Source organism: Leucoraja erinacea, chromosome 6 (assembly GCF_028641065.1).
Source record: "Leucoraja erinacea ecotype New England chromosome 6, Leri_hhj_1, whole genome shotgun sequence".
NCBI lineage: Eukaryota > Metazoa > Chordata > Chondrichthyes > Rajiformes > Rajidae > Leucoraja > Leucoraja erinaceus.
Genome location: NC_073382.1, coordinates 87111160 through 87136327, shown reverse-complemented (window position 1 = coordinate 87136327; position 25168 = coordinate 87111160). Strand labels below are relative to the sequence as shown.

The window sequence follows — 25168 nt, the reverse complement described above, 5'->3', positions numbered from 1 at the left end:
CCACACCCGCCAACATGTCCCAGCTACATGACCTGCTTTTGGTCCATATCCCTCCAAACCTGTCCTATCCATGTAATAGTCTGTTTTTTAAATGTTGGGCTAGTCCCTGCCTCAACTACCTCCTCTGGCAGCTTGTTCCATGCACCCACTGCCCTTTGTGTGGAAAAAGTTACCCCTTAAAAAGTTACCTCTTAAAAATACTTCAAACATTGAAGATACTTCAACATCTGAAGAAAGGTTTCGGCCCGAAACGTTGCCTATTTCCTTCGCTCCATAGATGCTGCTGAGTATCTCCAGCATTTCTGTGTACCCACGTAATGAATATCATCCATTCTGGAGGTTTTATTTTTCTGATGCCATTTAAACTTCACTTGGATTTCAATCACTGCAATGTAAAATATATGTATTGGGAATGGGGGAGCATTGGGACAAAAATTTGCCCTCGGTACATATTAACTGTAATATAATAATGTATGCATGTTGGTAGGTGCAATCAAAACAAAGATCTTTTTTTATCATTGTTGTGTTATGAATAGCGCAGAAAATATGTTGTACTCTCAAGATCACATTAAGTAGAATATTATTGCTTAAATATGTATAGTTATTGGACTTTGCATTTCAGAAAAGTCCCAGCTGAGAGAAAGACAGCAAAATACTGAAAATAGTGAAAATGACTTCAGGACAGTTTGTTAGGAAAATTAAGGAAATGGTAACAGAATATTTATACAGCTGAGTGGGTATAAATTTATGGATGAGAAATTGTGTTCAACCAATTAATGACTTCTTTGACAAAGTAACAAGCATGTTAGATAACAAGGAAGCCAATGGATGTCGCAAATTTTGTTATACAAAATTTTGTCCGTGAAGTGCCCCATAAAAGATTACCGCATTAGATAAGCATCTGTGGACTTGAACGTAATAGGGTTAAGTCCAGGGGGTCAGATATGGGGCTTTATATGTGGGCCAGATATTGTCAGTGCAGAGGGGCTAGGAGCAAGGCCAAGTGTGCATCCAGAGTCAAGGTCTGGAATAGTATTAGGTGTGCAGTCAACGCTGGGACAATGGAAGTGTGGGAACCTAGGCAGGTAAGCAGCTATGATCAGGGTAGAATAGGGGGCCAGGTGTAAGGCTGGACACAGGGTCAGGAACAGGAGTCAGGGTCAGGAGTAGTACCAGGTGTGCTGTGAGACCCAGGTTGGCCAACATGGGCCAAGTGCTTGATTATAATCTGATTTCATACATGAATATACTAAGATCATTCATGTGCTGCTATACTCATGTGTCGCTATGCTCCCTCGGGCTTGGTCTCTCCCATTTTCTCACTCCCAACTCTCACCCAATGTTGGCAGCCCTGCTATAAACTGCTTAAGCTTTTAAGCGTCTGACTGCCTAATTGAATTCACAATTTTTAAAAACTTTTAAATAATTTTGCTATGTTAAAAGTTCTAAAGTTGGAAATCTAGTAATGTTTTAAAGGTGACAATACAACCGTACTGGTGAGGACCATCATAATGAAAGCACTGTCCTTTGGGCAATTTATACATGATGTATAGCCATCAAATGCCTTTTAAATAAAAGTTAAGGAAAATGGTTCCAGGGCAGAATGAACTAGAGATATTCAGTATTTATGCTGTCACTCATGAAGACACACGGAGCCAGTTGTAATTTTACTTGTCGCGTGCTGTTTACAATATAGTTGGTTATGGATCATTTAGATAAAGACCCATCATTGACTGGTTTAAAACCAGATGATGCCTGGTACCTACATTGCTATCCAGCACCTTTGTGGAGTCAGAGCTACACAGCATGGAAACAGGCTCTTCGCCCCAATTTGTCTATGCAGTCCGAGTTGCCTAACCAAGCTAGTCTCACGTGCCTGCCTCTGATCCGCATCCCTCCTACTTTTTCTATCACATACTTGCCCAACTTTAAATGTCATTGTACAATGTCACCTATTCATTTGTTGCCAGAGATGCTGCCTGACCGCTGAGTTACTCCAGTATATGTGTCTAACTTCGGTATAAACCAGCAATTGCAGTTCCTTCCTGCACATACCTGTACCTCATGGTCTCTCTGTTGGACAACACAGGGAAGCTCATTCCAAATGCCCCTGTCCCACTTAGGAAACCTGAACGGAAACCTCTGGTGACCTTGCCCGCGACCCAAGGTTTCCATGAGGTCGCCGGAGGTTTTGGTCACTCTCCCCTAATGGTCGAAAGTGGTTCCCGCGTGGTCGAGGCTTCTTCTGGGTTTCTTCGATTAGTTCAACATAATCAAAACTGGTCTTGACTAAAAATAGGTTGCCGTTTGGAGTGGGGTCGCTATTTACTTACAGGCAGTCGAAGGCCATCTCCTTTGCTGATCGGCCATTTTGGTTGGCTCATTGGAGTTTCACGACCTAGTGGACCCACCGGAAGGTAAAATGCGCGCTAAACTTTATTAAGCTTCTTAAAACCAAAGATTATAGAGCTCCGCTCTATGATCTTTGCTTAAAACTGTCTCCGCTCCTTCTCCCTGCCTTCTCTCCACTTCTCACTTCTCTCATTCCTCTCACTTCCCTCACTCCTCCCCCTCCTCTCCCCCCTCCTCTCCTCTCCCCCCCTCCCCACTCCTCTCCTCTCCTCTCCTCTCCTCTCCTCTCCCCCCCCCTCTCCTCTCCCCCTCCTCCTCCCCCCTCCTCTCCTCTCCTCCCCCTCCTCCTCTCCCCCCCCCCTCCTCCTCTCCCCCCTCTCCTCTCCTCCTCCCCCTCCTCTCTCTCCCATCCCCTCCCTCTCCTCTCCCCCCCCTCCTCTCCTCTCCCCCCTCCTCTCCTCTCCTCTCCTTCACTATCCTCCTCTCCTCTCCTCTTCCCTCTCCCCCCCCCCCCCTCCCCTCTCCTCTCCTCTCTACTCCCCTCCTCTCCTCTCCCCTCCCCCCCCCTCCCCCTCCCTCCTCCCCCCCCCTCTCCTCTCCTCTCCCCCCCTCTCCCCCCCCCCCCCCCCCCCCGCTCTCTAAAGGACACCGTGCTCTGTGGCAGCCGTTCATCTTCATCACGCAGACAGCGCTCCTCCGCTCTACATGGCCCCCACCTTCGGTGTGTGTGCGGTTGGTAGCAAAGATCCTGTAGGATCTTTGGTCGGTAGATGCAGCTCACGCTTCGGTCGATCCAGTTCGAGGCTTTCCAGGCGAGTGACCAAAACCTCCGGCGACCTCATGGAAACCTTGGGTCGCGGGCAAGGTCACCAGAGGTTTCCGTTCAGGTTTCCTAAATGGGAAAGGGGCAAAATATATCACGCTGTGTGTGTGAAGCAGTTGTTACTTGGATCCCTTTGTAAACATTTTCCCTCCCACCTTAAACTTATGCCCTCGGGTTTGAGAATCTCCTACCCTGGGAAAAGACTTCACAGTCATTATTTGATAAACTTCTATAAGGTCACCACTTGTGCTCCAAGTAATGATGACCCACTCTCTCCAGTTTCTCTGAAATAGTTCACTCCTTAATAAACAGACAACTCACAAAATGGTTAGTAGACCAACTCAAAGCTTTACTAATTATCGGCCGATGGAAGTAGCGAGGATACACCAGCCAAGTAAGCAACATGTCAACCCAGTCTGAAGAAGGGATTCGGCCCAAAACGTCACCTATTTCCTTCGCTCCATAGATGCTGCTGCACCCGCTGAGTTTCTCCAGCATTTTTGTGTACCTTCAAGCAACATAGACACTTGACTCTCCTCGCACCACCACTTCCATGAACAAAGAATTACATGGTATTTCTTTGTCACCTAGAGCACATTCCAAAGATGTTAGTCATGGTCAGAGGTACAGTCAATACACATTACCACAGGATGCATCTGAGTTTCTCTTGTCAATCAGCTGTCGCATATCAAAGGCATCCTATCACTTGGTACTTTCAAGACAAGTTATTTCAAAGGCATCGGTCATTGCACATTTCAAAGGCATCGGACATTGTATCAATACCCCTCAATGGGACTAGTCTGGGTTTCTCTCTCTTATCAATCTACTGGAGAAGACCTGCTTGAGAAGAAATATAAAAACCTAGTCCAGGAATCCATAATCTATTTTTAAGATATTTAACAGCATTTAGCCTTATCTCGTTATATCTCAAATCCTCCAGACCCGGTAACATCCTCCTATGTTTTTTGCACCCTTTCTAGCTTCATGACACCCTTCTTACAGTGGGGTGATCAGAACTGTACTCCAAATATGGCGGTACAAACATGGGCATAAATCCTGAGGTGGGCATGTCCCTTTATGTTTTGAGAGGTGGGGGACAATCCCCCCATGTTTTGTAATCTGATTTTGAAATTCGGTGAAAAACAAATCTGTTAAAAATCTCAGCTTTCAGGGAGACGGTGGGGGTGGGACTGATGATCGAGGGCGCTGATTAGACAAGAGAGATGTCGGTCAGCAGGCAGTTGAGGGGGTGGGGGGTTAGGACATGATGATTCAGTGGGATGATTGGAGGAGGGAGGTGTCGGTGAGAGGTGGATGTAGGGGGGGTGGGACTGAGGATAGAGCGCGGTGATTGGAGGAGGGAGACGTCCTGGTGGAGCAAAGATCATAGAGCGGAGCTTGAATCGGCCCCTTCGCGGGGCCTTTCATCACCCAGCACGGCTTAAAATCGGCTGCGGGATCTTCCACTGCCCCGCGGTCAAATTGCTGCATCGCGGCGATTGAGGCTCCCGATGTTGGGCGATGGAAGATCATGCAGCCGGCTATAAGCAGCGCTGGGCGATGAAAGGCCCCGCGAACGGGCCAATTCAAGCCCCACGATTCGGGGCGGACGAAGCTGCTGTTGCCGCGGTTGAAGCCTCGCGCGCGTGACCACCATGAAATTGTGCCCCCACCATGTTTTGACAGAGATTTCCGCCCCAGGTACAAATATCTTGCACATCAATTTCATGACATCCCAACTCCTGTACTCAATGCCCTGACTGATGAAAGCAAGCATGCACAACACTGCCTTCAACACCCTCTACAACTGTGTCACCCCTTTCAGTAAGTTACATACCTGCAACTCTCAGTCTCTGTTATATAACACTCCCTGTGCCCCTACTTGGACTGTCTTTAATCTGACTTTACTGGACTTTATCTTGCACTAAATATTGGTCCCGTGTAATCAGGTATAGTCTTTCTGCTGACTGGTTAGCATGCAACAAAATATTTTTGCTGTACCTCGGTACACATGACAATAAACTAAACTGACTAAACTCCCATTTTGATCTTGAGTACGGGTGATGTCTGTGGGGAGTTTGCACGTTCTCCCTGTGATTCGGTAGATTTGCTTTGGTTTGCTTTGGTTTCCTCTCACACTCCAAAGAAGTACATGTTTGTAGTTAATCTGCTTTGGTAAAAAGAATTGCCGTGTGGAGTTATAGAGTGATACAGTGTGGATCAGGCCCTTCGACCCAACTTTCCCACATCGTCCCAGCTACACTAGTCCCACCTGCCAACATTTGGTCCATATCCCTCCAAACCTGTCCTATCCATGTACCTGTCTAACTGTTTCTTAAATGTTGGGATATTCCCTTCCTCAACTACCTCCTCTGGCAGCTTGTTCCGTACATCCACCACCCTTTGTGTGAAAAAATTACCCTTCAGATTCCTATTGAATCTTTTCCCCTTCACCTTAAACTTATGTCCTCTGGTCCTCGATCCACCTACATTGGGCAACAGATTTTGTGCATCTACCTGATCTATTCCTCTCATGATCTTAAGATCATCCCTCATCCTCCTACGCTCCAAGGAATAGAGACCCAGCTTACTCAACCTCTGCCTATCGCTCAGACCCCCTAGCCCTGACAATGGGATGATCACTGGTTGATGTGGATACGATGGGCCGAAGGGCCTGTTTCTGCGCTGTATCTCTAAAGTCTTTACTACCGTAGAAGGCTTCGGAAGTTTAGCATGTCCCCAACAACCACCACCAACTTCTACAGATGTGCGTTTTCTTCGGATCCATGACGGCATGGTTTGAGACGGCTCCATCCAAGACTGCAAGAAATTGCAGATGGTTGTGGATATCGTCCAGACCATCACACGAACCATTGACTCCATCTATACTTCACGCTACGTCAGCAAGGCCACCAGCATAATCAAGAACCAGTCTCACCCCGATCATTCCCTCTGCTACCCTCTCCATCAGGCTTTAAAAGGCATTGGTCAGACCATATTTGGAGTATTGTGACCAGTTTTGGGGCCCCATGTTTGAGAACGGATGTGCTGGCATTGAAGTGGTCAGTGCAGATTTACGAGAATGATCACAGGAATGATTGAGTTAACATATGATGAGTGTTTGACGGCACTGGTCCTGTAAACGCTGCAGTTTAAAAGGATGAGGGGGAAGAAACTTTCCGAATAGTGAAAAGCCTGGATAGAGTGGATGTGGAGAGTGATGTTTCCACAAAGGCCAGAGGCCATAGCTTCAGAATAAAGGACGAACCTTTCAAAAGGAGATGAGGAGGAATTTCTTTAGTCAGTGTGGTGAATCTATTGCCACAGAGGCCATCTTTGGGTTTTTTTAAGACGGAGATTGACAGATTCTTGATTAATTAGAGTGTCGGGGGTTATTGGGAGAAAGCAGGAGAATGAGGGGGAAATATAGATTAGCCATGATTGAATGGCGGAGTAGACTTTAATGGCCTAATTATGCTCCTCTCACTTATGACCTTATGAAGAGGTACAGAAGTTTGAAGACGCATATCTCCAGATTCAGGGCAGTTTCTTACCAGCTGTTACCAGGCAACTGGACTGTCCTCTCACCAGAGTGCGGTCCTGGCCTCCCATCTACCCCTTTGGAGACCTTTGAACTTTATTTAATTGGACTTTATCAGACACCAAATGTTGAACCCCCCCCAATCCATCCTTTCTCTGTACACTGTGGACAACTTGATTGTAATCATGTAGTCTTCGCCAACTGGATAGCCTGCTACAAAAAGCTTTTCACTGCCTCATACACATGACAATATTAAACCAAATGAATGAACTAAACTTTTATTTCAATCCATAAGGAACATAATTCCTTAAAACCAGATGATATTGCCCTGAACTGTACAACAACGTTCTTAGTCAGAGTTGAGTGCAAACGTTCATAAATTAATCTCATTTTTTTTGTAGAGGATGTTATGATACAGGCTTTATTATGGATATTATCGGGAGGAAATTGCTTTTTAAATAAAACAAAGTATGTTGTTGCCTTCATGTACCATAAATTCGTGGTTGTAATATAAAACCTTTTACTGCAAAGAATTGTGTGCATTTCTCGGTTAAATTCCTTGATCGATGGCTATTTAAAAATTAATGTTGTCTTGGTGGACAGCACTCGCCTTGGGTTAGTTTATGGATTCAAGTTCAAGTTACTCTTCAATGCTCGTGCATAATCTGTAAACAGCTAAAACCTTGAGGAAATGCTTCAATTGATAGGGAGAAGGTAGATAAAAATGCTGGAGAAACTCAGCAGGTGAGGCAGCATCTATGGAGCGAAGGAATTGGTGACGTTTTGGGTCGAGACCCATCTTCAGACTCTCGCTCGCTTCATGTGAATGTGGTGAATCTCTGGAACTCTCTGCCACAGAAGGTAGTTGAGGCCAGTTCATTGGCTATATTTAAGAGGGAGTTAGACGTGGCCCTTGTGGCTAAAGGGATCGAGGGGTATGGAGAGAAGGCAGGTACAGGATACTGAGTTGGATGATCAGCCATGATCATATTGAATGGCGGTGCAGGTTCAAAGGGCCGTATGGCCTACTCCTGCACCTATTTTCTATGTTTCACAGATGCTGCTTCACCCGCTGAGTTTTTCCAGCATTTTAATCAACCTTTGATTTTTTTTCAGCATCTGCAGTTCCTTCTTAATCAATTGATAGATAGGATCGGTTTAAAGGGATATGAGCCAAACGCCAGCAAGTGGGACTAGTGTGGGACATGTTGGTTGGTATGGGCAAATTGAGCCGTGTGGCTGTTTCAATGCTGTATGACTCTAATTGCCTTTCTTTGATAGACATATTAAATTGAGCTGCTTTACCTGTTCCACGAAGTAAACTGGGGGGAAAAAGCAGCTATTTTGAGCAAATGATCTTCTGAATCCTGAACGTAGCTCTTCCTTGTCTAGCAATACCAAAAAATGGTTTGTTCATTTTGTTGCTCTTCATGGAAGAAACAAAAACTTGAATCGACATGCCGCCAGATTCAAGAACCGCTCTTTCCCTTACCAGACTCCCTAACGGTCCTCATGCTGTGGAGCTTTTATTAATCTGCAATTTCTTTGCACCTGTGGCAACGTAGTCTGCACTGTTTATCGCACTCCATCTTGTACTCGTGTGGTCTGATCTGCCTGGATAACTATTTTTCACTATCTTGGTACATGTCACGATTACATACCAATGGAACATGATGCTGGATAATACAAGATTTGGCCATAGTGCTTTCAATAGAATACTTTTCAGAACATTGAAACATTTTGAAGTATGGTGTAATTTCTAATAGCACCTGAGCCGCTGTTATGTGGAAATCTTGTAAGGACGTTGATAGGTTACACTGTTGCTGCCTGTGATACTATTTTGCATCCTATCTGGGACACATGACAATATGACTCTTGACTCCCCTATTTGGTTGCATCTCTGCTAATTTTAAATTGGACAGATGGTACGGTAGATGGCTGCAACGCATTGCCAATGCCTGCATTGTGGTCAGTTTTGGTCATCTAGCCATAAGAAGGATGTCGCTACTTTGGGATGAGTGCAGAGAAGATCCGGATGTTAAAGGATGTAGCCAGGACTTGAGGGCCTGAGCTTTCGGGAGAGGCTGGGCAGTCGAGGACTTTATTCCTTGGAGCACAGGAGGCTGAGGGGTGATCTTATAAAGGTGTATAAAATGATGATAGGAATAGATAGGGTGAATGCACACACGGTCTTTTACCCACTGTAGGGGAATCAAGAACCAGAGGACATTGGTTTAAGGTGAGAGGGGCAAGATTTAATGGGAATTGTGGGGCAACTTTTTCACAGAGGGTGATGGGTATATGTTGGGAATCAGAGAAGGTGGTTGAGCAAAGTAATATACAATTGAAAGACATTTGACCAGATACATGAAGGGTTGTAAGGGAAATGCTGGCAAATGAGACTAGCATAGATGGGGCATCTTTATTGGCATGGACAGGTTGGGCTGAAGGGCCTGTTTCTGTGCTGTACGACTCTACAAACAAAAAACAGACTTTTGAAATGTGGATAGAAAACCTGTTAGAATTTTTGTTTAAACATTGGGTAAATCTGTACGGTTATTATTTGAGCACAGTTTGACTATTGATTGTTTTCTTCCTCTTTAAGCCAAGGATGAAGGGAGCATCGCTGTCGCCCTGGGCTACACGGCACATCTGGTGCTCATGGTTTCCTATTTCCTGCAAGTGCCACTCAGGTATCCCATCATCCAGAAGGGTTCCAGGTCCACCATCAAGGACAACATCACGGACAAGCTTTCTGAAAAGGAGAGAGAGTAAGTACACTCATAACTGGCAGTGGGAATCAAGTAGGAAGATTTCAAAGATAAGGTGGGATTTGTTGCATGCAGACAATTTCCACAAGATTGCTGTGGTGGAAATGTTGTGCTCCACAATAGCAAGTTGGTTGTTAGTAATAAGGGAAAAGATGCATGTAAATTATGTACAAATTAAAGAAAAATCTTAACCCAAGATGCAAACGTAGATAATGTATTGAACTATTGATTTATAGCCGAGAAAGAGTCCATTTTGACTGAAACTGATTTCTGAAAAGTCATCCAATGCCAACTCTTTCAAACAATGTATAGTTGAGCTCAACAATATTAAAATCAAGGGAGTGTGTGTAAATCAAAGTGCACCTGGGAATATGCTGACAGCTGGAATAAATTGTAAAGCACTAATAACTTCTAGTGCGATACCATGCTGTCTAGCCTTTCTGATGGATCACTGTGCTAGAAAGAGCATGAATTCATGCATAAAGCTGCACTATGTCCTTTATTAATAAGCACAAGAATCTGCCCCAGAAGACACCTGCCCTTTATCAACTGTTTTTTTTTTGTTAAAATACAGACAAGTTTCATCAACATAATTCATGCTCTTAGCTGGATCCGTTTTAGCCTACCAACGAATGAATGACTTTTTCCAATATAAAAGTAAATCTGCTGGTGGTAAATTGCTGCAAGGCAGGCAGAAGTAATGTGAAAATCATAGACTTGGGGAAATTAAATTATTGGCAAACATTTGTCCACTATCTGGTGATTTAAGCCCGTCAAATTGCAACAGTTCAGAGAAACAAAGATCTGCAGATGCTGGAATCTTGTGTAGACGATAAAGGGCTGGAGTCACCAGCAGGTCAGGCGGCATCTCTGGAGGACATGGATCATCAACGTTTGAGTTAGAACCTTCCTTTTGGGTCCTGACCCCAAACATCACCCATCCATGTCCTCCAGAGATGCTGCCCGACCTGCTGAGTTACTTCAGCACATTTTAAGCAAAGGGTCAGAATTAGACTGGTAATTGTATTTTTCCAATTTGGATCTCTGCTTTGGGATGTTGTAACTTGTTTCATTCATCACGGGTTTTTTCACTTATGTAGTGAGTTATCGGTGTCAATCTTCATTCCTACGTGGCAAAACTTGGGAATGGAAGGTGAGGTTCACTTACAAACTTTCCCCTAGTTTCTATGGGTTTAGTTGGAATATAGTGGAATCAAGCCCAACCAAGTTCACTATATTCCAAGTATGATATCCAAGCTGATGCTGGTGCAGTATTGAGGAGATGCTGAACTGTTGGAGGCTCCATTTTTTAAATTAAGCCTTTGTTTCATATCCCATCTCTCCTCAAATGGACATAATTGATCCCGCTACATTTATTAAGGAAACAAAATAATTCTCTTGTCCTGTCTTGAATGCTCCTGGCTTGTATACTCTGGAGATTAGAAGGATGAGAGGGTATCTTATTGAAACATATAAGATTATTAAGGGTTTGGACACGCTAGGCAGGAAACATGTTCCCGATGTTGGGAGAGTCCAGAACCAGGGGCCACAGTTTAAGAATAAGGAGTAAGCCGTTTAGAACGGCGATGAGGAAACACTTTTTCTCACAGAGAGTTGTGAGTCTGTGGAATTCTCTGCCTCAGAGAGCGGTGGTGGCCGGTTCTCTGGATACTTTTACAAGAGAGTTAGATAGGGCTCTTAAAGATATTGGAGTCGGGGGATATGGGGAGAAGGCAGGAATGGGGTACTGATTGTGGATGATCAGCCATGATCACATTGAAAGGCGATGCTGGCTCGAAGGGCCAAATGCACCTATTTGCCTATTGTCTAAATATAACACATGCAACTGTCAAAATATACAAACGTATTATTTATTCCACTATGGTTTTGTTTCTCCTTTTATCTCTTTTATGTAAATGACTGTACCCTTGTAGCAGACCTGAGTTTAGTTTAGAGAGCGTTGAAATAGGCCCTTTGGTGCACCGAGATCGTGCCGCCCAACTATCTCCCATAAACTAGTCAATCCTACATACGAGGAACATGTTACAGAAACCAATTCACCTACGAACTTGCACATCTTTAAAATATGGGAGGAAGCCAGAGCACCCGGAGAAAACCCATGCGGTCACAGGGCAAACATACTAAATCTGTGCAGGCAACACCCGTAGTCAGACAATAGACATTAGGTGCAGGAGTAGGCCATTCGGCCCTTCGAGCCAGCACCGATATTCAATGTGATCATGGCTGATCATCCCCAATCAGTATCTCGTTCCTGCCTTCTCCCTATATCCCCTGACACCGCTATCTTTAAGAGCCATGTATAGCTCTCTTGCAATGATCAGCCATGATCATATTGAATGGCGGTGCAGGCTCGAAGGGTCGAATGGCCTACTCCTGCACCTATTTTCTATGTTTCTATGAAAGTATCCAGAGAACCGGCCTCCACCGCCCTCTGAGGCAGAGATTGCCGCACACTCACAGCTCTCTTTGATAAAAAGTGTTTCCTCGTTTCCGTTCTAAAACGCTTTTTCACAAAGAGAGTGGTAAGTCTGTGGAATTCTCTGCCTCAGAGGGCGGTGGAGGTGAGTTCTTTGGATGCTTTCAAGAGAAAGCTAGATAGGGCTCATAAAAATAGCGGAGTCAGAGGATATGGGGAGAAGGCAGGAACGGGGTACTGATTGGGGATGATCAGCCATGATCACATTGAATGGCGATGCTGGCTTGAAGGGCAGAATGACCTACTCCTGCACCTATTGTCTATTGTAAATGGCTTGCCCCTTATTCTTAAACTGTAGCCCCTGGTTCTGGACTCCCCCAACATCGGGAACATGTTTCCTGCCTCTAGCGTGTCCAAACCCTTAACAATCTTACATGTTTCAATAAGATTCCCTCTCATCCTTCTAATCTCCAGAGTGTACAATTCGCAAGTAAGGTGAAAGTAAATCCAAAGGGTTTCGACAGCTATATTAATAGCAAAAGGATAACGAGGGATAAAATTGGTCCATTAGAGAGTCAGAGTGGACAGCTATCTGCAGAGCCAAAAGAGATGGGGGAGATTTTGAACCAATTTCTTTTCTTCGGTATTCACCAAGGAGAAGGATATTGAATTATGTGAGGTAAGGGAAACAAGTAGAGTAGCTATGGAAACTATTTGTATTGTATTCAATTTATTGTCATTATCTCTTAAGAGTCAACAAAATGGATTTCCTTACAGTCAAGTAACATAAAAATAAATAATAAATAAAACATTTTTTTTAAAAGCACAAACACAGAAGTCCATGACAAAACATAACCCCACAGCGGCACCAAAGTTGACAAAGGTACCATAGTTCAGCCAGCCTCCGCACCAATCTTCCCAGATGTTCACCCATGGTTGGGGCCTCCCGAGCATCCGCAGTCGCCGCCACGGGCGGCCCGATGCTCAGGCCCTCTCGCCGGGAACGATGGAACCCCGACGGAGAACATCCTCAGCGGCCCGGGCCTCCAGATCAGCCACCTCCCACTGGAGTCCGTGGCTCCCGATTCCACAGGCCGAGCCGGGCAGAGTCGAAGGACTCTGCGATGTTGATCAGCGCCGCCCAAAAGCCAATCCCCGGTAAGGCATCGCCTGCCCTGCGATGTATCCAACGATGCGCCGCCGCTGCTGCTGGAGCTCTGGCCGATCCCGGCAGGAAAGGCCACGCCAATCCAGTAGGTAGGCCGCGGGGGAGGGGGGGGAAAGAGGACGCGACTCGAATAATAGTCGCATCCTCTCCAGGAAGCGACTGAAGGACGGTATCTCCCTTACCGTACCTTCTTCCCCCATATAAAGACATTAAAAAAACACAAAAAACACACTTCAAACATAACAAAAAAACAAAAAGATACCGGACTGAAGGCGGGGGCAGCTAGCAACAGCGCCACCGGATGTGCAAAACTATGAGATTCAAAGAAGAAAGTACTGACACTTTTGAAAAATATAAAAGTGGATATAAGTCCCCACGTCCTGACAGGATATTCCCTAGGACATTGAGGGAAGTTAGTGTAGAAATAGCAGGGGCTTTGACAGAAATATTTCAAATGTCATTAGAAATGGGAATGGTGCCGGAGATTTGGAGTACTGCACATGTTGTTCCGTTGTTTAAAAAGTTGTCTAAGAGTAAACCTAGCAATTATAGACCTGTTAGTTTGACGTCAGTGGTGGGCAAATTAATGGAAAGGATACTTAGAGATAATATATATAAGCATCTGGATATACAGGGTCTGATTAGGAACAGTCAACATGGATTTGTGCCTGGAAGGTCATGTTTGACTAATCTTCTTGAATTTTTTTGAAGAGGTTACTAGGGAAATTGATGAGGGTAAAGTGGTGGATGTTGTCTATATGGATTTCAGTAAGGCCTTTGACAAGGTTCCACATGGATGGTTGGTTAAGATAGTTCAATTGTTGGGTATTAATGGTGGAGTAGCAAGATGGATTCAACAGTGGCTGAATGGCAGATGCCAGAGGGTAATGGTGGATGGCTGTTTGTTAGGTTGGAGGCCGGTGACTAGTGGGGTGCCTCAGGGATCTGTTTTGGGTCCACTGTTGTTTGTCATATACATCAATGATCTGGATGATGGTGTGGTAAATTGTAGTAGTAAGTATGTAGATGATTATAAGATAGGTGGCGTTGTGGATAATGAAGTAGATTTTCAAAGTCTACAGAGAGATTTAGGCCATTTGGAAGAGTGGGCTGAAAGATGGCAGATGGAGTTTAATGCTGATAAGTGTGAGGTGCTACATCTTGGCAGGACAAATCAAAATAGGACGCACATGGTAAATGGTAGCAAATTGAAGAATGCAGTTGAACAGAGGGATCTAGGGATAACTGTGCATTGTTCCCTGAAGGTGGAATCTCGTGTAGATAAGGTGGTAAAGAAAGCTTTTGGTGTGCTGGCCTTTATAAATTTGAGCATTGAGTATAGAAGTTAGGACGTAATGTTAAAATTGTACAAGGCATTGGTGAAGCCAATTCTGGAGTATGGTGTACAATTTTGGTCGCCAAATTATAGGAAAGATGTCAACAAAATAGAGAGAGTAAAGAGGAGATTTACTAGAATGTTGCCTGGGTTTCAGCAACTAAGTTACAGAGAAAGGTTGAACAAGTTAGGTCTTTATTCTTTGGAGCGCAGAAGGTTAAGGAGGGACTTGATAGAGGTCTTTAAAATGATGAGAGGGATAGACAGAGTTGACGTGGATAAGATTTTCCCACAGAGTAGGGAAGATTCAAACAAGAGGACATGACTTGAGAATTAAGGGACAGAAGTTTAGGGGTAAAATGAGGGGGAACTTCTTTACTCAGAGAGTGGTAGCTGTGTGGAATGAGCTTCCAGTGGAAGTGGTGGAGGCAGGTTCGATTTATATCATTTAAAAATAAATTGGATAGGTACATGGACGGGAAAGGAATGGAGGGTTATGGTCTGAGTGCAGGTAGATGGGACTAGAGGAGAATAAGTGTTCAGCACGGACTAGAAGGGCCGAGATGGCTGTAATTGTTATATGGTTACAAGCCCAGCCGCTCCATCCTCTCAGCATATGACAGTCCCGCCATCCCGGGAATTAACCTTGTAAACCTACGCTGCACTCCCTCAATAGCAAAAATGTCCTTCCTCAAATTAGGGGATCAAAACTGGATACAATACTCCAGGTGTGGTCTCACTAGGGCCCTGTACAACTGCAGAAGGACCTCTTGGCTCCTTATCTCGACTCCTCTTGTTATAAAGGCCAACATGCCATTCGCTTTCTTCACTGCCTGCTGTACCTGCATGCTTACTTTCATAGACTGATGAACAAGGATCCCCAGATCCCGTTGTACTTCCCCTTTTCACAACTTGACGCCATTTAGACAGTAATCTGCCTTCCTGTTTTTGATACCAAAGTGGATAACCTCACGTTTATCCGCATTAAACTTCATCTGCCATGCATCTGCCCACCCCCAACCTGTCCAAGTCACCCTGCATTCTCATAACATCCTCCTCGCAGTTCACACTGCCACCCAGCTTTGTGTAATTTGCTAACGTTACTTTGAATCCCTTCATCTTCAGGATCGATCCTGGTATCTGATGCTGCAAGGCATAAAAAAGTTTCTAGATTTGGGGGAAATGGAATGCCATTAATGCACTCATTGTGTTTCCGACCACTTTGAAATCTATTTAATTTAAGGCCAGCTCCGCCTGCGACTCATGGGTAACAGTTTATTTAATTTGCTCCTAAGCATTGTCACATCATGTACATTTTCTTCATCCATGATGATTTCTTTAAACTCACTGCTGTTAAAATGGTGAAAGTGATGGACCAAATCGGGATGGGATTAGAAATAGTATTCGGGCCGATAGTGGCACAGGGCAGCACAGTGACGCAGCAGTAGAACTACCCACCAGAGACCCGGGTTCGACATGCCAGTTTCGGCGCTGTCTGTACGGAGTTTGTATGTTCTCCCTGTGACCACGTGGGTTTTCTCCAGGTGCTCCGGTTTCCTCCCATACACCAAAGGCGTACTTGTTTGCAGGTTAATTGACTGCGGTAAAATTGTAAATTGCCCTAGTGTGTAGGATAGTGTTAGTCCACGGGGTGATCGCTGGCAGGCGTGGACTTGGTGGGCCAAAGGACCTGTTTCCATGCTGTGTGAAGTCTAAAGACTCGAATGGAATTTAACCCTAAGAAATGTAAAATATTGTACATTGGTCAATAAAGCATGTGTCATAAACAACCCTTGAATTATGGCTCGCTGTCAGATTCAGTGTTGGCAGTGGAGGACTAAACCACTTCTCCTTTGAAAGCCATAAATCAATAACTTTGGTCTTAAGTTCCATTCCGTTTGTTGTGTAATGCAAGCGGACTTTGAAATGGGCAGGGAAGTAATAGTAGACATGATGCTTTCCGTGTCTAGACACTGTAGTAGAGCAATTGAAAGAAGCGATTAGGTTGTGTTATTTAGCCAGAACTGTAATGAGCAAATCTACAGAGGTCATATGAAGAATGTAAAGGGTGCTAGTTAAAAGACACACAGGGAACAGTGTGGGGTTTTGATCACAATATCACTAAAAAGATGCAAATACATTGAATGAGTCACAAAGACTTGCCAGTATAAATATCTATCGTTTTGAAGTAGTGGAGGTTGGGAAACTTCATTGAATTGCATAAATTATTAAATGTAGACACGGTAAATGCAATATTTTTTCAAAAGCAGGAAATTCGGAAATGTTTTTGAAATTGGAGAGGATTTCACTACCATGGGAATGACCTGAAATACCCACCTTCTCTGTGCTTGCCGAGACAGCTGTAGTGTTTGTACCTCGCATAGATGGTCGTGATGGTTATTGGAGATCAGAGGCTTTATATATTTTTGCTTTGTTTTCCATCATTCCAAGATCCTTCTATGTATTTTGCAGCAGAAGTAACATAAGCATTAGATTTTCCCAAGAGCGAGCATGTACATAATGGAGACACAGGAGACTGCAAATGTAGGACTCTTGAACAAAAGTGCTGGAGGAACTCAGCGGGTCAGGCAGCATCTGTGAAGGGAATTGGCAGACAACATTCTGAATTGCCGGATATACAATTCAGTTCGATAAAGAAGTGTCTCGACCCTTGAGTTAGATAGAGCTCTAGGGGCTAGTGGAATCGAGGGATATGGGGCGAAGGCAGGCACGGGTTATTGATAGGGGACGATCAGCCATGATCACAATGAATGGCGGTGCTGGCTCGAAGGGCCGAATGGCCTCCTCCTGCACCTATTTTCTATGTTTCTATGACCCGAAGTGTCATCCATTCCTTCTCTCCAGAGATGCTGCCTGTCCCGCTGAGTTACTCCAGCATTTTGTGTCTATTTTTGATTTAAACCAGCAACTGCAGTTCCTTCCTACACATTGTGAATCGTCATCTGTACAATCCTCCACAGATGCTCGCTGGCGTGCTGAGTTCATCCAGCTCTTTATGTGTTGCTTAAGGTAAATAAATGGATGTGAATGTTGGCCTGCTTCATTGGTTGTGAAAGCACCATATGAGAAACGTTTTAAATATTGGGCTGCTAATGGGCAGGATAGTTTATTTTGTCTTTGGCGGTCTGTTCACTGATTTTGGTAAACTTTTAATCCATGAATCATTTTAAAGCTTTTATGGTTATGGTTATTCTTCTGAAATTCGTTAGCTTTTGACTCTTTGGTAGAAGTAGATTGAGTGCAGCGCGGAGACAGAGGGGAAAGACTCGAGTTTGCACGTTCTCCCTGTGACCGTGTGGGTTTTCTCCAGGTGCTCTGGTTTCCTCCCACATTCCAAAGATGTGCAGGTTTATAGCCTAATGGCCTTCTGTAAATTGTCCCTCGTGTGTAGGGTGGAACTATCGCATGGGTGATTGCTGGTCTGCGTGGACTTGGTGGGCAGAATGTTCTGTTTCCATGCTCAATCTCTAAATTACATCTCACCTGTTCAAAAAATGATTATTAATTGTGGTTATTTGTTGATTGATTATTGTCATCGATACCAAGATACAGTGAACAGCTTCTGAAAGCTATCGAGTCAAATCACACGAAAACCGAGGACAATGATACGCATGTAAAAGTGAAGCGACTGTCAGTAGATCCGCTTCTGGAACAACATACAAAGAGTCGCCTTGTTGCGGAGCCATTTTGCAACACTCAAATCACTGCAGATTCTATCTTGTCTTTAAAGAGAGATACATTTCGCCCGACACCTCCGCTCAGTTCGCACTAACCAACCTGTTTTCCAACCTGATGGCTCAGCACTTCAACTCCCCCGCCCATTCCCAATCCGACCTTTCTGTCCTGGGCCTCCGCCATTGCCAGAGTGAGGCCCAGCGCAAATTGGAGGAGCAGCACCTCATATTTTGCTTGGGCAGTTTACACCCCAGCGGTATGAACATTGACTTCTCCAATTTCAGACGGTCCTTGCTTTCTCCCTCCTTCCCCTCCCCCTTCCCAGCTCTCCCACAGCCCACTGTCTCCGCATCTTCCTTTCTTCCCCTCCCCACCCGACATCAGTCTGAAGAAGGGTCTTGACCCGAAACGTCACATATTCCTTCTCTCCATAGATGCTGCCTCACCCGCTGACTTTCTACCGTCGATTTTTGTCTACCTTCGATTTTTCCAGCATCTGCAGTTCTTTCGTATACATTTATTTTCTCGCTTTAAGGCCTGGTGTCCTGATGGCACTGAATTGGTAGGCCTCTGCTATAATTATATTCCGTATTTTATAACAGCATCAGCAGTTACATCAACCAGTTGAAAGGACAAGAGATTATGTGAGCCAAGTTTCATTTTTAATCCTTTTCGGTTGTGAGCAGTCCCATTGAAATCCCCACCCTGCTACACCCTCATTTTGAACCTATTATTTGCTGTCTTTCTGAAAATACTAGGTTTACAATTTTGTGCATTGCATTCAGCAGAGCTCATTCTGATGTCATTTAAAAAATGAATGAAGACTATATGTCTCATTTATTGTATTAGTGTTACAATAGGTAATGTTCCATAAATAAAAAAAGTGCTCAAAGTCATTTGTGTAAGACAGCTATTCAGTTCACTTGGAGCCGCCCAAAGTCTAGCAAGTTTTGAGAAGAACATTTATATTGTTATCAAAAAGTGTTTTTTTCCCACAGATGTTTCCTCTCATCTGGTGAAATGGAAAGTCAGGGTAGTTTGCATGTAAAATGATTTTCCAATACGAATTGAGCTTGAGAAGTCCCATTGTGTTCCCGCATGGGCCCGCATGAGGGGAATTCACTCAGATGTCAGAATCTGCTGACACTGGACACAGAAGAGTAACACACAGGAGCTGCTTGTTCGTCCAAGCCCATTTCTGAAGCATATTAACAGGATACTGAAAATCAGGATTTCCAGTAAAATGTGTGCTTTAAGGTGCTCTCTATTCACCAACTCGCAAGAGAATGTCATCTTGGCAAAGCTGTTCACGTAACTTAGCCACAGGTCTTTGCGGTTTCAAGCTAACCAGAATTTGGGTTTGTAATCCAAGCCAACATGCCAGCACTGCCCTTCAATGAGGGCTCCATTCCTGGGCAATTAAATCAATGCCTGCTTTATTGACTAGAAATCAACAAACTCTTGTAGTATTATTTGAACATGAACTCAAAATGTAATAGTAAAATGCAAAATGTCATAATAAAGGTTTATTATTAGTTTCCAAATATTTCCATTATGATACCATGATATCAAGTATTCCGTCTCCCCACTTCACATTCCCCAGTGTTAAACCACCCACCGATCTGCTGGTGCCAAGGAGATAGTCATAGAGACATACAGAGTGGAAACGGGTCTTACGGCCCAACTAGCCCACACCAACCAACATGTTCCATCTACACTAGTACCACCTGCCTGCATTTGACCCATATCCCTCTAAACCTATCCTATCATGGACCTGTCTAAATGTTTCTTAAACATTGTGCCAACTTCCTCCGGCAGCTCGTTCCATACACCCACCACTTTTTGTGTAAAATAAAAAGTTACCCCTCGGGTTCCCATTAAATCTTTCCCCCTTCACCAAAATTCTAAGTCCTCTGGTTCTCAATTCTCCTTCTGTGGGCAAGAGATTCTGTGTTTACCCAATCTATTCCTCTCATGATTTTGTAATTTTGTAAAATGCCTCTATAAGATATGCACATTTTGCACAGCTCACTGCTCAAACTGAAGAAGGACTTCAGGGGCTGATGGACAGACTGTCTCATACTTTCAACGAATACCGATTGACAATCAGAGTTAAAAATGCAGTTGCCATAGGTCAGGACATTCCACTCCCCCTTCCAGTAGAGTATGGCTGTCCTCAGCCATGGATATTTGATGCAAGACGGAGATGCAAGGAATTGCTGATGCTGGAATCTTGAACAAAATGCAAAGTGCTGGAGAGTTGGGCAGCTTGAAGGGAAAAAAAAATACACATGGCTGTAATATCTAGTCCTTGCAGCGCCAGAGACCCGGGCGCGATCCTGACTATGGAGTTTGTACGTTCTCCCTGTGAATGCGTACATTTTCTCCAGATGCCCCACTTTTTCCCCACACTGCAAAGACATACAAGTTTATAGGTTAATTGGCTTGGTAAGTTGTAAATTTGTCCATAGTGTGTAAAGGGTGATCGCTGGTCGGCGTGGATATGGTGGTCCAAAGTGCCTGCATCTCTAAAGTCTAAGGATTTTGGGTTGGAACATGGTCAAACAGCAAGATTCACAAGGGAGGGGGGGGGGGGGGGGGGGGGGGGGGGGGGGGGGGGGGGGATCTGACTGAGCCCCCATCAGTGAGAGGAATAGAACTTCTTAGTAGGTGCACATAAGATGATTTTGCATTGGAGCAGTAAAATGACAACTGTGGATGCTGGAAGAAAGTGCTTAAGTGCTGGATGAACTCAGCGGGTCATTTGACATTGCAGTCTTCGGGGAGGAAGCGGCCGCTTCAGTCCAGGCCGCTGAAGAATGTTCACCCGACGCCGATGATCCAGCTTCGCGGCAGAGGGCCTGAAAACATCGGGTTGGCTGAGGAGGCCACATATAGACCCCGACCTCGGGTGGACTATGAGGGGGAGAACTGGATATTTTTAGTGCCTTCCCTCACAGTGAATTCTGCTGTGGGGGGACGTTTCTTGTTGATTTCTTTAGTGTACTGTTCTGTAGTCTTTTTTTCTTTTTCTTTTTTATTTTGTATGGATTTATTGACATTTAATTTATTCAATTAGTTTAATCAATCTCTGTAAAGCACTTTGGTTCAAAGTGATTTTGTTTAAAAGTGCTATATAAATAAATATTATTATTATTATTATTTGATTTATTTAATGCAAAGTTTCCGACATTGTGTCCAGATTGTCAGGCAGCTCATCGATGATTCACTCTTTGACTTTAAAAGGCTTGTGGGAGTCCTGCCTGCACCAAATCCTTGGATAAGCATTGGCTTTATAAAGTTACGGTTTGAATGGAAAACACCAACCTACGCTCAGTGTGCGAAGTTCCCCATGGTTTGCATTGGACTCGGGTTGAAAACCAACGGGGTGAAAATGGCCACCTACAAATATGATTTTTTTTTTTTTTAAACCACATAACCAATGAAGAACCGGCCTTGAATTCTTTAACCTTAGCCAAAAATAATACTTTATCACCCAGCTCATGAAATATTTGATTCAGGGTTCACGCCAATGTTTCAACCTTACACAAAAGTTTTGAAGAGGTTTTTCTTGAATGCTTCAAATGTTTGTTTTGAAGCGTGTGTCTTCCTTGGTTTAATTACAGGGAATTGTTATCTTGCAAAGTTTTGTTGTTTGCTGTTTAATCAAGAGGATAATGAGATCGGATGGGGAAAGTGGACTAAGGCACAGGATCAGCCGTGATCTTGCTGGAAGGCTTGATGGTCTAAGGCCAACTCCTTGTATTTATGGTCTTGTTATTTGTGGAGGTGCACCATGGAAGGAATGTGGAAAGAACGCCACCACTGTAGCTTTCTGTTATTCCTTGGTCCGGATCAGTAGATTCAATATAAATCTGTTCCATCTTCTGAAAGCACCAAGGCAAATTCCTTGTATTTGAATACTTGGCCAATAAACTTATTCATTCATTCATTCATTCAGACCTTATTGCCCATTTTACTCTTTGGTCTCAATTATACCTTTTGCATGTTAGAAGTGCCATATGTTCTGCTCAATTCTGTAGGTTTGTTTTTAATTTGGTGTCCGGCCATTTCTTGCAAACGAATTGAAATGTAACACAAAAGATGTAATCCAGAACGCTGCCTGGAATCGATGGTATTTAACTGCAAGGAGAGTTTGGGCAAACTCGGATTGCTTTCTCTGAAGTGTCGGGGATAGTAGTAGTAGTATAAAATTATGAGAGGCATAGATAGGGTAGACAGTCAGAACCTTTTTCCCCAAAGTGGAAATGTACATCATTGGAGGGCATATCTTTCACCAAAAGCTTTCCACATTCCTTACATGGTGCACCTCCACAAACCTCCACATAATTTGAGATTTGTAATTTTAAAAAATCACATGTGGATAAAGTGCACATTGTCAGATTTTAATAAAGGCCATTTTTATACATTTTGGTTTCACCATGTGGACACCTGGAATGTGCTGCCCGGGGTGGTGTGAAGGCAGATACGATAGTGGCTTTTCAATAGGAGCATGGATATGCAGGGAATGGAGGGATTTTGATCGTGTCCAAGCAAAGGAGATTAGTTTAACATGGCATCACGTTTGGCACTGACATTGTGGAATGAGGAGCCTGTTCTGTTCTACGACCTTGTATTCATTTAGCATTCTTTTCATTTCATAACATTATAAGCAGAATTAGGCCATGTCATCTCCGCCATTCAAGTCTACTCCGCCATTCAACAAAACACTAAACATGACTACTTTCAGTTACATGACATTGCTGTGTCCCAAACATTATGGTGCCCTGAAATGGGGGGACTATGTATAAACACAGCTGTAATTTCTACATGGTGAAACTAAAATGTATAAAAATGGCCTTTATTAAAATCTGACAATGTGCACTTTAACCACATGTGATTTTTTTTTTAAATTACAAATCTCAAATTATGGAGTACAGATGCAAATAAATAAATGATGGGTCTTTGTCTCAAACATTATGTAAGGGACTGTACAAAGCATGTACAACTAACAAGTCACGTCTGAAATAAAATAAAACTAAAAAGCAGCTGTGTGCCTGCACACAAATCCCATAAACGATGATGAGTTACTTGACCAGTTAATCTGTTCATGAGTAAAAGGCAAACTCCTGGAGATACTCAGCTGGTCAGGCAGCATCTGTCCTTTGGGGTGGCACGGTGGTGCAGTGGTAGAATTGCTGCTTTTCAGCGCCAGATAAGCAGGTTTGATCCTGACTGCAGGCGATGTCTGTCCTGAGTTTGTACGTTCTCCCTGAGCCCGTGATGATTCTCTCTGGGTGCTCTGATTTCCTCTCACTTTCCAAAGACATGCAGATTTGTTGGTTAACTGGCCTCTGTAAATTGCCCCTGGTATGCAGGATGCGAAACTGAGATAGCAGAGCAACAGAGTGACTGTTGGTGAGCACGGACTGTGTGCGCCATAGGGCCTGTTTCCACGGCTATCTCTAAAGCTAAAGCAGTGAAGTACAGTTAAAACATTTTTTTGTATTCTAGCCAAACATATCGGCTTAGTTTAGTTTTTTGTCACATGTACTGAGGTACAGTGAACATGTTTTGTTGGGTGCAATCCAGTCAGCGGAAAGACAATACATGATTACATTCTAGCCATTTATAGTGTATCGATACATGTTAAGGGATAATGTTTTGTGCAAGGTAATGAGATATGCCATACATAGATACAATCACTTCGAACAAAGTACAATAGGTCGAGCAAATACATTATGCAAAATATAGATATCCACATAGTAGCGCATCAGTTCCACAGACAAAGTCCAATGTGCGCAATGGGGTAGGGCTGAATTGGATAATATCCTAGCTGTTCAGAAGTCTGATAACAAAGGGGAAGAGGCTGTTCCTGAGTCTGCCAAGGTATACGTTCAAGTTTCTGTACCTTCTGCTTGGGAGCAGGGAGAAAGAGGAATGACCGGGGTGGGACGTCTTTGATTATTACCCTGTCTGCTTTTCCAAGCCATCATGAAGTGTCAATGGGCACTGTATATCTGTGCTTTGGCCCCAAGACAGCTTGGTTCCTATGATTTTAAAACTCTTTTGTCAGCCATGCTAATCACTAACATTTGGAATTCTCTCATAACGTGCCATTTCCTCTGCTAACTTGCTTGTTTCTCTCTTTTTTTCTCTCCACCCTTTTTTTTTCTCTCCACCCATTCTTCTCCCCCTCTTCCATCCCTTGTCCCACTCCAGCCATTCCTCCGTCTCCCTGATCCCGTCAGACAGAAGATCTGTCTTCCCCTCTATTATTAGACTTCTGCATATGGGATGCTGTCCGATTCACCTCTACCCCATTGTGGACATTGGATTTTGTCTCTGAAACTATTTTGCTACAATGCTGAGAACTATGTCCGGCACTCTGTTTCTTCCCCATTGCTCTGCCTATTGTAGTTGAGTTTGACTTGATGGTATTTATGTGTAGATGGACACACAAAGCTGGAGTAACTGAGTGGTGCAGACAGCATCTCTGTAGAAAAGGAATAGGTGATGTTTCGGGTCGAGACCTTTCTTCTGACCTATTCCTTTTCTCCAGAGATGCTGCCTGAGCTGCTGAGTTACTCCAGCTTTTTGTGTCTATCCATCCACTGTTTAAACCAGCACCTGCAGTTCCTTCCTAAACATTGTATTTATGTGTGGTTGGTTATGTGCTATTATCTGATCTGATTGGATAGCATGCAAAACAAACCATTTTTGGAAAGGTGACATTAATAAACCTAAGTCACAGATGCTCGTCAAAACCAACCGCCCCATTATATTGTCAACTGATGTTTGGCAACACTCCTGTGAAGTGATTTGGGATGTTCTACAATATTAACAATCATATATACATTTTATTTTAACTTTTAACTTCTGAGCATTGCTTCTCGGAAATCTGCAACAGAGGCTATAAAACATTGTTAATGTTAAAATTACACTGGCACCTACATGGAACTTCCATGAAAAGTTGCCAGACCTCCTTTGAATTTCTGAAATGAAATCTTCAGAAATGTGTAATACAAGGCATAAAAATGCAAA

The 25168-nt window shown here is 43.8% G+C and overlaps 1 protein-coding gene across 4 annotated transcripts in view; it reads left to right on the top strand.

The window, feature by feature from the left end:
- The window catches only part of uvrag (UV radiation resistance associated gene), a 314525-nt gene that overhangs the window by 152699 nt on the left and 136658 nt on the right, over positions 1-25168 (top strand). For all 4 annotated transcript variants that reach the window (XM_055637544.1, XM_055637543.1, XM_055637546.1 and 1 more), the window contains one exon: positions 9322-9487. In XM_055637544.1, the coding sequence (XP_055493519.1) occupies positions 9322-9487 (166 nt within the window). The remainder of the gene's footprint in view (positions 1-9321; positions 9488-25168) is intronic.